This window comes from Tetrahymena thermophila, assembly GCF_000189635.1.
Source record: "Tetrahymena thermophila SB210 genomic scaffold scf_8254671, whole genome shotgun sequence".
NCBI lineage: Eukaryota > Ciliophora > Oligohymenophorea > Hymenostomatida > Tetrahymenidae > Tetrahymena > Tetrahymena thermophila.
The window spans coordinates 461,220-476,123 of record NW_002476438.1 but is presented as its reverse complement, the minus strand read 5'-3'; the positions used below and the strand labels follow the sequence as shown (position 1 = coordinate 476,123).

Below are 14,904 nucleotides of genomic sequence, written 5' to 3'. Positions count from 1 at the left end.
TCTTTTTCTGTGTAAGCGAAAAAAAACTTAAAAATTTATTTTTTAAAAACTTTTCTTTTTAAGGAATACTTGTAAAAGATATATTTTAGGATACAATAAGAGTTTTTCATTGTAAAAAAATGGCGTTTATTTGTAAAATATAATAAAAAGTGATGGATGTTGTATGTGAAATAAATAAGAAAAGATATTTAATTTTAAACAAATAATTCTATTTATGATTCTGATCAATTTAATAAGTTAGTTTTTTGTAATAAATTTAAATAAACCTTTTTATCTAAATAATAAGATATCAAATTACTTTTGATAATTTATACTTTTAAATGAAAAAAGAAAAGGAGCTACTAGCTAGAACATTGCTAGGCTCATCGCCTTCCACAGATAGCTTCAATAAAAGTTATAAATACTTTTACTTTTAATATTAAAGCATAATTTTAAGGAAAAATATTCATTTTTAATTTAATAGAATTTGCAATGCAAAGCTAGTAACTACCAAAAGTAAAAGGATTCGGTTAAGATACTGAAAATAAATTAAAAAGCTCCGCCGATTCAGCCTACTTTTAGAGATAAATAAATACTCCTTAGGGTTCTTTATTCTAAAATAACAAATCATCTTTTAGAGGAAAATCATAAAATGAAGAAAGAAATCAAAATAGCAAACAAATAAATAATTACACAAATCAGATCAAAGAAATCTTAGAAAAAATTGATGATCCAGAGTTCTCTGAGACAAGAACAAAATAAGACGCTCTGTATAAGATAAAAAGCTAAAACCTCTTTATGCAAGGTCCTCTCACGATGAAAGCTCGAGAGTTGGGGCTTTCAGCAAATTAATTTAAGAGAAATTTAAAATTTCCACCTAAAATAACTAACTAAGATTAATAATAAAATTCTAATAGTGAGACCTAACAAACAACATCGCCTAACAGATAGATTTTAATAGATAAAGATGCACCTCTGAAATAAAATTAGTCAGATCAAAAATTTTACATAAGAGATAACTTCTAAATAGATTAATCTCCTAGCAGAAATCTCAAACAAAAGCCATAAAATCGATACATGTTTGCAAGTCCTAAAGGATCAATTGATAACTTAATGAAAAACATAGAAGCAAAAGTACAATTTAAAAATAATAATAATAATTTAAAAAACAGCAGAGCCATCAGTTAAAATGATTAATATTCTAAATATGTTAATAATCAATTTAATTAATATGCTACAAAAACCTCTTAAGATGGATATTTAAAGGATTAACTTTCTTAAGATGAATAGGATGAAATCAATCATCACTCTAATGATCTTAAATTTCTAATTGGAAGTGACAGAGAGATAAATATTTAAAATACTCTAAATGCATAAAAGAGCTTGAATTTTAATTTCGATGAACTAAAAGATGAACTAAGCAAAACATTATAAGCTTAGTATTCCAGTCTTAAGAAAAACTCATATACAGGCTTAGATACTCGCTTTGAAGAAATAAAAAAGTTAAATAGCGAAAATAGCAAGTTGAAAAATTAAATTTTTGATATCAAAAACGAATTAGAAGAATTGGATGAATTTAAAATTGCTTTAGAACATTAGTAAAAAGCCCAAGATATTAATGAGCTTAGGTTTTTTTTGCTGAAAGCACAGATTAGCAGATAGTAAAAACATATCCGTAGACTTACTGGATTACTCTAAGGATCTAGAAAAGTTGTAAAAGAGGTTTTGGCAATTTGTTAGTTTTTTGCTGAATCAGTAATGAGACAAAGCAGCGAAATACAATAGCAAGTAACAAAAAAATCGAAGAAATCATAGAATAATCAAGCAAATGCAAACAAGGCTATTAACATTTAAAATGAAGCTTAAAACAATGAAAAAATTGGAACTATGTTAGCCTCATAAGATAACCCTTACTTACCAAACAACGAAGATGGAATTATTATGTAACTTGATCAAAAATTAATGAACTTATCTCTAAAAAACTTGCTGAGCAACATAGGTTCAACGGAAGAAAGAGATAATTTTATAAATAACTTTTACTCAGCCTACAGCAAAATAGTTGAATATGAAAGATCCAACAAAGAATTTTCTTCTATGTTTGCAATCAAACATTTTAAGAAACTGGCTTTACCTGATTCATTCCACAATAGCTTAACAAATTTAGATAAATCAGGTCAAAATTCTTAATTATATTAAGAAGCATTTCAGTAAGCCATCATGTAAAATGATACCATTTCAAGAAAAGAAACAAATAATAAAGAAACTATAGTTAATAAAGTTAAATACAAGTATCCAGTTAAGGAATTTTTAGATAAATATAGAGACTATATTCCAATAAATACAATTTTTACAAGTTTTCCTTCCTAGTAAAAAGATAATTTAAATAATATGATGAATGTATTATCAAACGTTCTGAGAAAGTGTGAAAAAGGATTTAAGTAAGTGAGAACCTTCTAATTATACAAAAGCAACCCATTTTTGTACATTGATAAAAGAAATAGGGTTGATTTGCCAGATACTCTTTAAAATTATAAATCTGATTTTGAAACATTCATGAAATATAGAGATAAAATGACTTCAATTAACTTATCCTATGATTAGTTGACAAAGACAGAATCACAGCTTTCTTAATTGCTCAGTAATCTTTTAACAGCATATTAGTAAGCGATTTTAGATAATAAGAGTAATCCAAATTAAGAAATATCTGTGCTTATTGATAACTTGAGAAAATCTATAGAGTAAATGATTTGTTTAGGCGTTATGCTGCACAAAGATTCTGGTTCTAATAATTCAAGATATTTAGTTGTAAATTTTTCTTAAATAAATTCAAAATCTACATTGAACTTTTAAAATTGAATTACCTCTATAATTTTTATTCAAATAAAACCATTTTAATATTAGTACCATTAAAAATATAATGGGGGGCAAAACTTTTTTACTATATTATATTTCTTAATTTGCATAATATTTTGCTAAAACTTAAATAAATTAGATTTAAATTATTAAAAAATTTACTTTATAAAGGTTGCTCAGAACATTAATTAAGATTTAAGCTTAATGGCAATTAAGAATAGTGATAAATAAATAGGTACTTAAAATGAAATCAAGGATGAATAAAATTCTTCTAAGCACTTAAATTCATCATAGCTGCCAGTAAATTTGATTTAAACTCAAACTCCTAATGTTGTAGCTTCTCCAGATGAAAGCTAATTGGGATCATAACATTTGATAATGGGGGAAAAGGCTGAAGTAGCTGGATAAAGCAAAAGAAAGCTGAAATTAATGTTTGATAATAAAGAAAAGCTGAAAATGCAATAGTAATTATTAGATGAGCTTAAAGATTATGAATAGTTAAGAACACTCAAGTTAGAAAAAGATATTGACTGTAACACAGAATTTTTTGATAGACATTAGATCTGTGAGAACATTTTCGATGATTTGTATAAGAGCATTAAATAAGGGGATACAAAAGATTCCATAAATATAGCATTAAAAATGGGAACAATAATTCAAAAACTAAAACAGTGCTTTGAAATGAAAAATAATATGCTTCTTGTTAAAGAAATGCAAATTGACTATCTGAAGAACCAAATTTATGTTTACAAATATGACATTTTATAGTGTAAACAATTTATCGAAGAATCGTAAGAAGCAATAAATAACTTCTTTTATCCAATTAATACTAAATTAAATTAAATCCTGATTGTTTTCAATTAAGTTATGGATGGTTCCAAATAAAGTGATGCTAAATCTAGAAAGAATTTCATATTAACTTTTAAAAAAAATCTCAAAGAAATACTTGAAATAATTAAAAGAATTGAAGAAAAAAACGCTCCTATCAACCAGCTCAATATTAAGTAGTTAAAAGATGCTTTTTATTAAAAAGTGGATTTGGCTTGCATGAAACACGAATCCATCAAAAGGCACTAATAATCGTGACCGACTTGATAAATAAATAAATATTTATAAATTAAAAATATAAAATACTTAGGATTATTAATTTAATGCCTAAATTAAATAATTTAATATATAAATAAAATAAATTTATATTAGATTTGAGTTTTAAAAGCACAATTTCTCAATTTAAATTTAAGTTGATAATTAATTTCATATCTATTATTTATTTATTAAGAAGAAATGAATTAACTTAAAAATAAGGGAACAACACTAATTAATTATAATAAAAATATTTCATATTTAAATAGAAAAAAACTATTTATAATCATTTTTCTGATTATTTGTAAAAGTTAAGAAGGATAGATCATTTTTATTTAAATTTAATTCAAAAATAATTTTACATTTTGATATTTCTCATCAGTTATTTTATTTTAGTTAGTTTTTATAAATATTTTTCAAATTTTATTAAATTTAAAATTATTTAATTTGCTAAAGACAATCAGATAAAATAAATATATTTCAAATTTAATAATTATTTTACAGTAATTAAATCGTAAAATACCTTTTTCAATTTTTTATCTTTATTATCTTATTTAAAAAAAAATAAATTCTTTTTAAGTAGCTATTTAGAAAGCAAGTAAGTAATATAGTCTAAGTTAATAAAAATCAATTAAAAACTTTGTAATGCTTCTATTTAAACATAAATGTATGTTTGTTTTATAAAGGATTTTTCTTGCTCAAAAACTATAATTAATTTAAGAGTTTTAAAGAAATGAATAAAAGTTTGTTACAAACAATAAATGAACGAATGGATAGATTCTATTTACAAAATTAATTTATCACTTTTGATTTTTTTGGATACAAGATTGAAGTAAGTCATATTAAATTATACTTTTTTACATCTACTATTAAATTGATATTAGGTTTTTTGAACTTTCTATTTATTTATTGAGCTTTTGATCAATATCTTTTAAGATATTTTCAGCGATTTCTATTTCTTCATCCATTCGAGTATGATTTTTAGAAAATAATTTTTTTAAATAAATGTACGCTGGAATTATTCCTATTGCTATAACTATTCCTAGTTCTATACAGCTCTATGCTCCTTTATGCAGATGCTTGCTGTTACAACTATAATATTTTTTGAATGCTTTTCTTTGAGCTTTGTCGATTATATTTTACTCTTCATTATGGATAACTACTTTTCCAAGGTAGGTTACTTTTTTTCTCAAATTGTGGTGGTTGTTAAGGTAATTGATTAAGTGTCCTGATAAATAATTTATTGGTTTGTTTAAAATTCTACTAAAAGACAATAAAACGAACTGGTAGGGATTCATTTTACGAACAAAATAATCTTATTTATTCTTGATTGTTCTTGTTGATTTTATGATTTAAATGAAATCATATATTTTTTGAAAACAAATTAATTATATTTTATAAAAAATAATATTATTTATTTAATAACTAACTTACTTACATAAAATTTTTATAAATTAACTCTTAAAATCGAATTTGCAAACAAGCATAAAATGATGTAGAAAAATAAAAATGCAACTCTATAATAACGCTTTAATCTTATTTGATAAACAGAAGTATAATATAGAAAAATAAACTAATAGCTACAATAAAAGAGGATTTATTAGTCAAATTCTTATATAAGCAACTTTAAAAAAAATAAAATTATAGTTGTAATAGAAGAAATAATTTATAAGAAGTTATTTTTTCTTATATTAAAAAAGAAAGCCAAATGAGTTTTTATTATAATTTTTTTGAATAAATAAAAATTCAATTTTTTTAAATTATAAAAAAACTAAAAAAATGGAAAAACAAATTCACTATAAACAAATTTATGATATTTTGCTTAAAAAAATTAAAGAAGAAGATCATTATGACATAAATAATTCGCAATTTCTAAAATTATTATCAAAAGAGCTAGGAACAGATATTAAGAACTTTATCGAATACATTATGAAGTTAGCTGAGACCAAAAAAATCTACTTTATAAGACATGCTGAATCAAAATATAATCATTGGAAAAAAAAATCTCTTTTTAATATGTCATTTAGATATCAAAAAATAGAGGCAAATATAGATCCTGAGATAACTTAGAAAGGTAAAGATTAATGTAAAAGCTTGTAATAAAAAATGTAATCAGATCTTAAGGATATAAAATTTGATGTTGTCTATGTGTCTCCTATGACTAGAACTTGTGAGACTTTTGGATATACAGCAACATAAGAAAATTAATAGCTGATAAATAATTTTAGTCACTCTAGAGTGATAGGCTGTCATTATGTGAAAGAAAGATTTGGATCTGCTGCAAATATTGGAAGGGATTTAAATTATGTTAGATAAAATTTATTTTAAAATTGGCATATTGATGGAGAACTAGTATAAAAAGATGATTGGTGGAGCTTTAAAGATTATTAAAAATCTGGTCAGACAAAATTTCAAATAGAAGATGAGACAATTTAACAATTAGAAAGAAGATTGCTTATTTTCTTTTTATTTGCTTTGCTTTCAGAAGATGAGAATATATGCATAGTCAGTCACTCTAGTGTATTCAAAAGAATAACCATGAGAAGTAAATTCTATCCAGGTTCTGGAATTAAAAACGCTTAGATTCATTAGCTTACTCACTAGATTTTAAAGCCATTTTTATCTCATTCTATCTCATAAAACATGAAAACTTAATGAAAAACTAATTTAATAACAATCTAATAAATTATGATAATAATCATTTTTAAAATAAATGTAGTCAATTCGTCATATATCTGAATTTTCATAATAAATTAATAAATTAACTATATAAAATAATAAATTTTTAATGTACGAATAAGCACAATTAGAAAAATTTTGATCAATATAAATTAAAAATATCTAATTTTTAAATTGTTATTTTAATTAAACAAAATAAATATATCAATGTCAGTCTATCTATCTGTGAGATTATTTTACTTTTTAATTGACTGTTTAAAATATTTCAATCGTATTTAATTTATTTTTTGTTTTAATTACTAAAAAAATTAGAAAAAACATTAAAAAACTGATTAGCTTTTTAACTAATTAATTTCAATTACTAAAGAAAATTATAAAAGGAGGGTAAACTAAACTAAACAACTAAACTTAAATACATTAAACTTAAACTGTAAAATAAATATTTTATCTTTAAAAATTATGAAATCAAGAATTCAAGCTAACATTTTTTTTTTTCATTAAACAGGTATTTATTTATTTTTTTATTAATTTATTAATTTTATTAACATTTTTAATGATATTTATTTATTTAGTTAAGTAACAAGCTTTTTTCAATACTTGTGCCATCCTTGTAAATCATCTTCATCTGAATCTATTTCTGCTTTTCCTAGCTTTTCCTTAATTTATTAAACTTTTTGATCTTTAGTTAATTTATAAACATTATCTTCTTCTTCTTATTCTATATGCTTATCTCTCCATTCTTTAGGCATAGCCCAGAACTATTTTATATTAAAAAATGAATGAATCAATTAATTTTTTATATCAAGGATCTATGGCTTTTTTTTATAAATTTATTACTTTAATAAACTTTTCTTTAGCACTTGTAAGAAGAATACCTCCTTTATTTTCAATCCATTAAACTTTAGTAATTTCATTTTAATGTCCTTTCATAACATCTATAATTAATTATTTAATAGTATTAACAATTATATTGAAAATAAAAATAGTTTACATATAGCAACACCCTTTTTGGCATTCCAGATAGTGATAGTACCATCTTAAGTTCCGACATATATTTCACCTCTGGAGCCAGACCAAGAAACTGATCTAACCTTCTTTTTACCAACAAAACTTGCAGATAGCTTGGCATATTTTTCCTAATTAAGTAAAAAATACAAATTATTTAGCTAATATATATATTATTATTATTATTTTACTCTTCCTGGCTTTTCAATATCGATAACAGCTATTTCACCATCATCAAAACCACCAGTTATAATATAGTTCTTAACTGTATCTAATGCTAAACCTCTGATAACACCTTATTGTTAAGTATAAACCTAAGAGAGTAATTCAGGAGCAGACTATTTTAATTTTATAATTTTTTATTTGGTTATTGATCTTATGAACGAATTGTTTATTTATTACTGATGAGATGCTATATATGTACACAACACCAGATCTGTTTGTAACAAATAATCTTTTGTATTCTTTATCGCCAATCATTCCAGTAAGACCAGTGTCACTATGTCTAATAACTATAAATTTAAATGTAATTTTAATCGATATTTAATTATTTCCATAAATATTTAGAGTCAGCCTTATTTTGATAAATATTCATGCAAAAATAAATTTATCTAAATAGTGAATTGCACTTTTCTAAAAACTAAATTTTAATGGTATTTAAAATATTTTACCATTTGTGCACTCCTTGTTTTCAATAGTTTTGACAAATTTATCTTCAGAGCAAGTATAGAGAATATCTGTGATATTGTCATAATAAATACCCATAATTCTTTATTCGTGAGGGTTATATTCCATTAAATTTTCATATCTAGTGTATGCTATTTCTTTATTTACTCTAATTTAGTTTACTCTACCTTCATCTAAACTAATAAATTATATAGGAATTAATATTTATTTTTTAATCAGAAGTATCTTTTTTTATATTGATTACAATTCTTATTTTTATCTTTAAATCTTTTTAATAAATTAACAAATAAAGAAAGCTAGCAATTAAGTAAGCAACACACAATAATATATATAATAATTTTACCCAACAGAGAGAATGCAAGAAGAAGGTTCCCAATGCATGCAAATGGCTTAAAGAGGATATGGAATACTCCATGCCTTTTCGAAGTCCAAACCACCTTAATTATTTTATAGCCAACATTCCAAAGTACCAACAGAAAGCAAAGTTTGAGGCTATTCTTTTTCCCAAGGCATTTTCATATTAGTCAAATAAGCATCAACTCTTGATGCAACATTCATGTCACCACACAAAACGAAAAGTACTCCTTAATCTGGGTCATAGAAAAAATCTCTGACACCATGAACAAAACCAGTCAATTCACCTAACTATCTAGGGGGATTGATAATTTGATCAGAAGCATGTTGATCAAGCTAATTTATTAAAATTTTCAAATAAATTATAAATTTTTTAACTTTCTATTGTTTTTCATGTCTTTTTAGTAATTTTTGCCTTTGAAATTCATATTTTAGCTTTGGATATCAAGCACTATCAAGCTTTTATCTTTTAATAGAAAGAATTATGTTCAGATCAACATAAATTCTATCTAAGTATATTTATATGCTGCTGCATGATTGCCAATAGAAATCAATAAATATGAGAAAAATAAGTTACTTCTAAAAATTGCTTCATAGAATCTGAGTGATAAACATCAGGTCTAGCAATTAGTTACTATTTATTTTAAAAAGAAATGCTTGCTTAACCCTACTTTATTAAAGTTTATTTAATAAAATAAAATCACCTTCAAGTAATTATCAAGTCCTTATTTTCTCTTTTCAAGTTCAGCAGGATCTTTGACTGCAAAAAGAGTCTTACCAGGAATAGGTGGAAGATTTGCATAAAGCTTTTTGAGGTTTTTATTGAGCTCATCAAATTCTTTATAACGCTTTTTCAAAGTCCATTTATTTTAACCTCTTTTTTCAACTTCAATAATGTAAATAATTTTTGTATTATCAATTTCACTGAATTTCCACTCAATGATTGAGGCCTATATCATAATAAGTGAAATTGTTTGGTTTAAATTGCATTAAAAGAATAGAATATTTTTTTTTCAAGTAATTTATTATATTTTTACTGTTATTGCTGTCAAAGTATTGTTCATTAAGCTAAAAATTATCCTTTAATATTCCTATTAATAAATCTTTTATTTTCTCTTCTAAATTAAAGTTGATTTTATTTTTGATTGATTTTTTTATAATTTTTGTTTGGATGCGTGCATGCATGCGTGTTTGAAGCTTTTATATATATATATGTATAATAAATTGCCAACTTTTTTTACTTTGTAAATATTCCATCTAACTAACTAACTAGCCTCTCAGATTGATTCTTTAATTTCATAAATAAATAGATAGATACTCATCTTCTTATTTATTAATAAAGGGATCGTTTTGACAGAAAAAAACTTTTTATAGCAAATCTTTAGAACTCATTCATTATCTAATTATTTTTTACATGTCAGTCTGCCTAGTATCTATCTATCTAATCAAAAATTTTAGGAATTCTGATTATTTTTTATATAAAAAAATTCAAAGTCTTTAATAGATTCTAATTTATTTTTTATATTTTATCATCATCAGATTCTTTTATATTAAAAAATGTTTAAAATCTGCTATCAATACTTACTAATTTCATTAACATATTATCCATTTTATTTTTAACATAAGCTAATTGTTAATTCAAACATAAAAAATTATCAAAATATATTAATATAAAAATGGAAATAATGTATAAATTTTACATTTATCATATTTTATTATATTTATTTAATTTACTTTAAAGGAATATGTTCAATATTATAATAACATTTTATTTATTTGAAATATAAAGGCTAGTACATATATGAATAATATTTTTGAATAATTAACTTAAATATAGGAATTCCCTAACATTTTAATTAAAGATAGAATATGGAAAATACTTATGCCAAAAATAAATATCTTCCTCAAAGAATTCTGCAAATATTTTAAGGATAAATAAATTATTTTATATTTTTAATAAATTAATCAAATCAAAATTTAATATTTTAAAAACTAGCATGCTTAGGAGAGAAATTGCACTGCTATCAATCTAATTAAGATAAAAATAATTAAATGTTTTCTTAATAAAATAATTTTGCTTAAAAATATTTAGATTGATTATTGAAAGAGCGGAAATGTAAAAAGAATTAATTATTTAATTAATTAATTTAATAATATATTTAGATTATTAGAAAACTTCTATTTTATTTGGAAAAGAAGATATCTTTGAAGTAAGTAACTAGCTAGTTCTTGATTTTTCTGAAAATTACAAATTACAAAAGTAGAAAAAAAGAAATTTAATTAAAGATAAATGGACGAAGAGAAGTTTAACCCTTTTGAAATCGAAAAAATCTTAGATGATAGATGGAAAAAAGAATATTATTACAAGCAAATGTAGACTTTTTCTGTCTTAAAGTTGTAAGTTGATATGTTGAACAGGATTAATTAAAAAATACCACCTTTAGAATAAGATGATGAATATAGAGATGTTTTATTTACCAACACTTTGAAAGAAGGTAAATTTATTTTTAAAAACTATCTTTTATGAGGATTGAAAGTAATTTCATTAAATAACGCTTGATAAATTTCTCTTTTAATTAGAATAGGCTTTTCCAAATTACTTTTATTGGGCAAGATAGCATTTAAGCGAGACTAAAGGTATTGATGGGTACAGCAAATATTCAGAAATTGTTAAAAAATGCTAAAGAAGAAAAATGGAATTTTGGAAAAAATATAGCAATTATCCTCCAACAACTGATGAAAAAGAATAAACAAAAAAAATAATTAGGAAAGTAATAAATTAGAGATTATTTGAATTTTTAAAGAAATTTATTCTGCTCTTTTATTTATTTTTCAAGGTAAAATGGGAGTATAAAGGTCCATCTCTTGCAACATTCTTTGGATTATCAGTTGCAACTATGTTTTTATTGAATATAGCTAAGGGTTCTCATCAATCAAAAGTCATTTTAGTGTTTTTAGGTAAAATATTAAGGAATTTATGATTTTTACTTAGCTTTTAAAACATAAAAATAGGTTTTTTTTCAGGCAACTTATATGCAGACTTTAGAAGTAACTAATTTTATGATTGATCTACTTTAGCTTTAAAATTAACCACTGAATATTTTTATTTAAAATTCTAATTATTAATTAGATAGTGAAAGTATTTTTAACAACATACCACCTCTTCCTGACAAAGAAGCAGAATTTGAAAGAGAAAAAATTATTAATTATTGTTTCCCTGTTGATATCTAGTAAGTTCATTTGAATTTCTTTCAATTTACTTATAATATTCCTAAAAAAAATAGATTAATGTCTAAAGCATTCCTTGAATGAGCAATTTGCATAATTTTTTTCAGAAAATCAAAAGTAATTTTTTAATAAATCTAGGCATATTAATTAAATAAAAATCGGTTTGGTGAGCCATCAAGCTCATTATATATATGTATTTTATATGTTAGTATATTCTACTAAGTTATTTATTGTAAAAAATAAAACATAAAATTGAGAAGAACTATCTAATAAATATTAAATTAATATGTAAATAATTAATTTTTTGTTTTTGAATATAACTTTTATGTTCTTTTAAGATAATTTTAATGTATATGATTTTATAAAAATAATCAAAAAAACACAATTTATTTTTAAAATTAATTCTAATACAACTTATTTATACTGCAACACTTCAAAAAAAGAGCTTTGGCAAAGTAAAATAATATTTAAACAATACTTGGATAGGTTTAATGATGTCCCAGCTTAAATATTAATAAATATATTTATAAAATGAAAAATTATAATAAATTAAGATATAAATGTTAAATCATAACAAAAAATATTAATTAGTTATGATTCATTCATTAATTTTATTAAAATAATTCTAAGTTTCTTGTTTTAACTTAATTAAAACTCAGATTATTTCATACACATATAAAATTTCTTCGATTCTTTAATAGAAATATTAATTTTTAATAAAAAATATGAAAGATAAAAATTAAATAAATATCTATTTAGCATTCTATTATTGCATGAAAATAATTCTTAATCTGTTCTTTAACTTATGGTTAATTTAGATTATTTTTTTAGAAAATCCAAAAATAAAATTTGATTCAAAAGAGAAAATATTTTGAATATTAAATTAACTCAAAAATAAATGTGATTTGAATTTGATAAGTAAATTATTAAATGCTATTTAACTTGACAGAAAATATATTATTGTAAAACAGCAAAATCTACATTCAATGTTTTAAAATTTTAGAAAGATAACTTTAACTGATTGATTGACTGAAAAAAAAAAGATTTCTCTAATTACATAAAAAATTTTTAAGAATTACTGATTGTTAAATCTCAAATAAGGGACAAGATTTGAATTTAAAAATTTTTACTGCAAAAGTGAAGTCAATGAATCATATTAATTAAATGTAATAACAAAATCTATCTATAAAAACAAATACTCATTAATCAAAAGAATTGAATTGAATAGAATCTTTGATTAAATTACTTAGATTATTATTTAGTATTTAATTGAATAAAAATTTTAAATACAAAAAGAAGAAAGAAAGTAAGAAAGTTAGTATTTGCTTGATATTAAACAATCAAACAAACAAAAAATAAATAAATAATTAAATCAAATAAAACAAATAACCAAGCAAATATATTTATTTGTTTTTTGTTTATATTGAAATTAACTGCTAGGACAAGTTAGAAATAAAGAAATTTTGAAGCAGGAATGAATAAATAATTTATATAGCAGATACCTTCATATTTAAAAGAATTCAATATTTCAGATTAAGATATTAAAAAGCAATAGAAATGGATAGAGCAGAAAATTATGCTCTCATTTTAAAGCTCGCTCAGTCAAATATTGCAAGAGAAAATTTCATAAGAGTTTAACTCATAGATTTCAAATGTTGATAATTAAGTAAACGAGCCTTCTTCTTTTTAATTAGGCAGTAAATCGCATAAGACGTCTAATTAAAAGCAAAATATTTCATAAAATATGATAGACATTCACCTGATTAGGTCATAAATGAAAATCAACTAGAAAGAATACCCAAAGTTATTTCCTGAACAATAGTAATTTAATGAAAGAGTTAAAGGTGATTAAGTACTTAAAACAATATCACAGAGTAGCTAAATTCGACACAATATATCAACATAAAGCACTAACATACCTCCTACTTCTATAAATAATAGACATTTTAAAAATGATGAAAGTTTGAATATGCCAATTAATGATGATGAAATATCTGCCTTTTTAGTGCATCCTCAATCAACTTAAAATTTAAACAGCAACAATAGCAATAATAATAACAATTTCTTTTAAAATAAATGTAAAAGAAGTATTCAGCACAAGAAATCTCATTCAAATGCAGTATAAGTTAAAGAATATTCATATGCTGAATAATAAAAAAAGAAAAAATAGTTTTAATTAAATAGTAGCTTGCAAGGATTTTCAAACAATGTTAAAAGTGCAAATGTAAATAGCAGCTTTAGTTATTCGAGTTAAACAAATTAAAATTAAGTTTAAAATAGCATGCTTAGCGCTAACTATAGTAGTAGCTTTTACAATCCTACAAAAAAAAGTTTAAATGATATAAATATATGAATGAATAAATGATAAATAAATAAATATTTAGGATATTTGTCGATTACCTTCACTATCAATATTAAAAATTAACCGGCAAATAAACAAATTGCATTTTCCCTTTCCAATTTTCGATTCCTGATCATAGGAATGAACGAATAAATCAATTGAGCTATCAATAAAAATAGGCATTTATACCTTTTTTTAATTATAAAAAATAATGTGTCCAATAAAAAAAATCTTTTAGAAACTAATATTAATTTATTTATGCAAACAAACAAAATAAATCAGACTAAAAACTAAGTTAAAAATTATTTTTTTATTAATTCTTAACAAATAACTAATGAAAGATAAAGTGAATACTACGAATGAATCAATGAATTAGTTTGCTTTAATTACAATTAACTAAGTTTTTATTAGAAAAATAAAATTGTGAATAAAAAATATAATATTAATTAATTAATTATAACTAAATAAATAAATAAATATAAAATTAATGAGTAAGAAGAGTTACATCAAAAATTCTCCTATATTAAATATATAAATAAATAAACGAATATTTAAGAAATTTATGTTTTTGATTTATATAATAAATAAATATTGTAAATAATAAAAAATTGAGTTTTCATTTAAAATAAATTTTTCTGCTTTACTTAAAATTATTGACAAATTTGAATAATATTCTTTTTTTATATTAATTATTC

The 14,904-nt window shown here is 22.5% G+C and overlaps 6 protein-coding genes across 6 annotated transcripts; 4 read left to right on the top strand and 2 right to left on the bottom strand. All coding sequences in view use genetic code 6, as the record gives it.

Moving 5' to 3' along the window:
• Positions 1 to 320: 320 nt before the first annotated feature.
• TTHERM_00426390 (hypothetical protein) lies at positions 321 to 3,918 on the top strand (the record flags this gene model as incomplete). Its single annotated transcript, XM_001013817.3, has 3 exons — positions 321 to 393; positions 464 to 2,784; positions 3,004 to 3,918. 3 exons carry the CDS (start codon positions 321 to 323, stop codon positions 3,916 to 3,918), a joined length of 3,309 nt encoding a protein of 1,102 aa, XP_001013817.3.
• Positions 3,919 to 4,715: 797 nt separating this feature from the next.
• On the bottom strand, positions 4,716 to 5,213 carry TTHERM_00426380 (transmembrane protein, putative; the record flags this gene model as incomplete). Its single annotated transcript, XM_001013816.1, has 1 exon — positions 4,716 to 5,213. The coding sequence occupies one exon, from the start codon at positions 5,211 to 5,213 to the stop codon at positions 4,716 to 4,718; it is 498 nt and encodes a 165-aa protein (XP_001013816.1).
• A 481-nt stretch (positions 5,214 to 5,694) lies between these two features.
• On the top strand, positions 5,695 to 6,573 carry TTHERM_00426370 (histidine phosphatase family (branch protein 1); the record flags this gene model as incomplete). The annotated part of the gene is made up of 1 exon (XM_001013815.2): positions 5,695 to 6,573. The coding sequence occupies one exon, from the start codon at positions 5,695 to 5,697 to the stop codon at positions 6,571 to 6,573; it is 879 nt and encodes a 292-aa protein (XP_001013815.2).
• A 611-nt stretch (positions 6,574 to 7,184) lies between these two features.
• TTHERM_00426360 (PX-SNARE domain protein) lies at positions 7,185 to 9,704 on the bottom strand (the record flags this gene model as incomplete). The annotated part of the gene is made up of 10 exons (XM_001013814.3): positions 7,185 to 7,352; positions 7,432 to 7,529; positions 7,586 to 7,730; positions 7,791 to 7,937; positions 8,002 to 8,111; positions 8,271 to 8,464; positions 8,630 to 8,976; positions 9,218 to 9,274; positions 9,345 to 9,590; positions 9,678 to 9,704. The coding sequence occupies 10 exons, from the start codon at positions 9,702 to 9,704 to the stop codon at positions 7,185 to 7,187; spliced, it is 1,539 nt and encodes a 512-aa protein (XP_001013814.2).
• A 1,226-nt stretch (positions 9,705 to 10,930) lies between these two features.
• TTHERM_00426350 (hypothetical protein) lies at positions 10,931 to 11,952 on the top strand (the record flags this gene model as incomplete). Its single annotated transcript, XM_001013813.2, has 6 exons — positions 10,931 to 11,135; positions 11,221 to 11,411; positions 11,478 to 11,598; positions 11,653 to 11,688; positions 11,771 to 11,870; positions 11,925 to 11,952. The coding sequence occupies 6 exons, from the start codon at positions 10,931 to 10,933 to the stop codon at positions 11,950 to 11,952; spliced, it is 681 nt and encodes a 226-aa protein (XP_001013813.2).
• A 1,690-nt stretch (positions 11,953 to 13,642) lies between these two features.
• TTHERM_00426330 (hypothetical protein) lies at positions 13,643 to 14,221 on the top strand (the record flags this gene model as incomplete). The annotated part of the gene is made up of 1 exon (XM_001013811.3): positions 13,643 to 14,221. The coding sequence occupies one exon, from the start codon at positions 13,643 to 13,645 to the stop codon at positions 14,219 to 14,221; it is 579 nt and encodes a 192-aa protein (XP_001013811.1).
• Between the last annotated feature and the right edge of the window lie 683 nt (positions 14,222 to 14,904).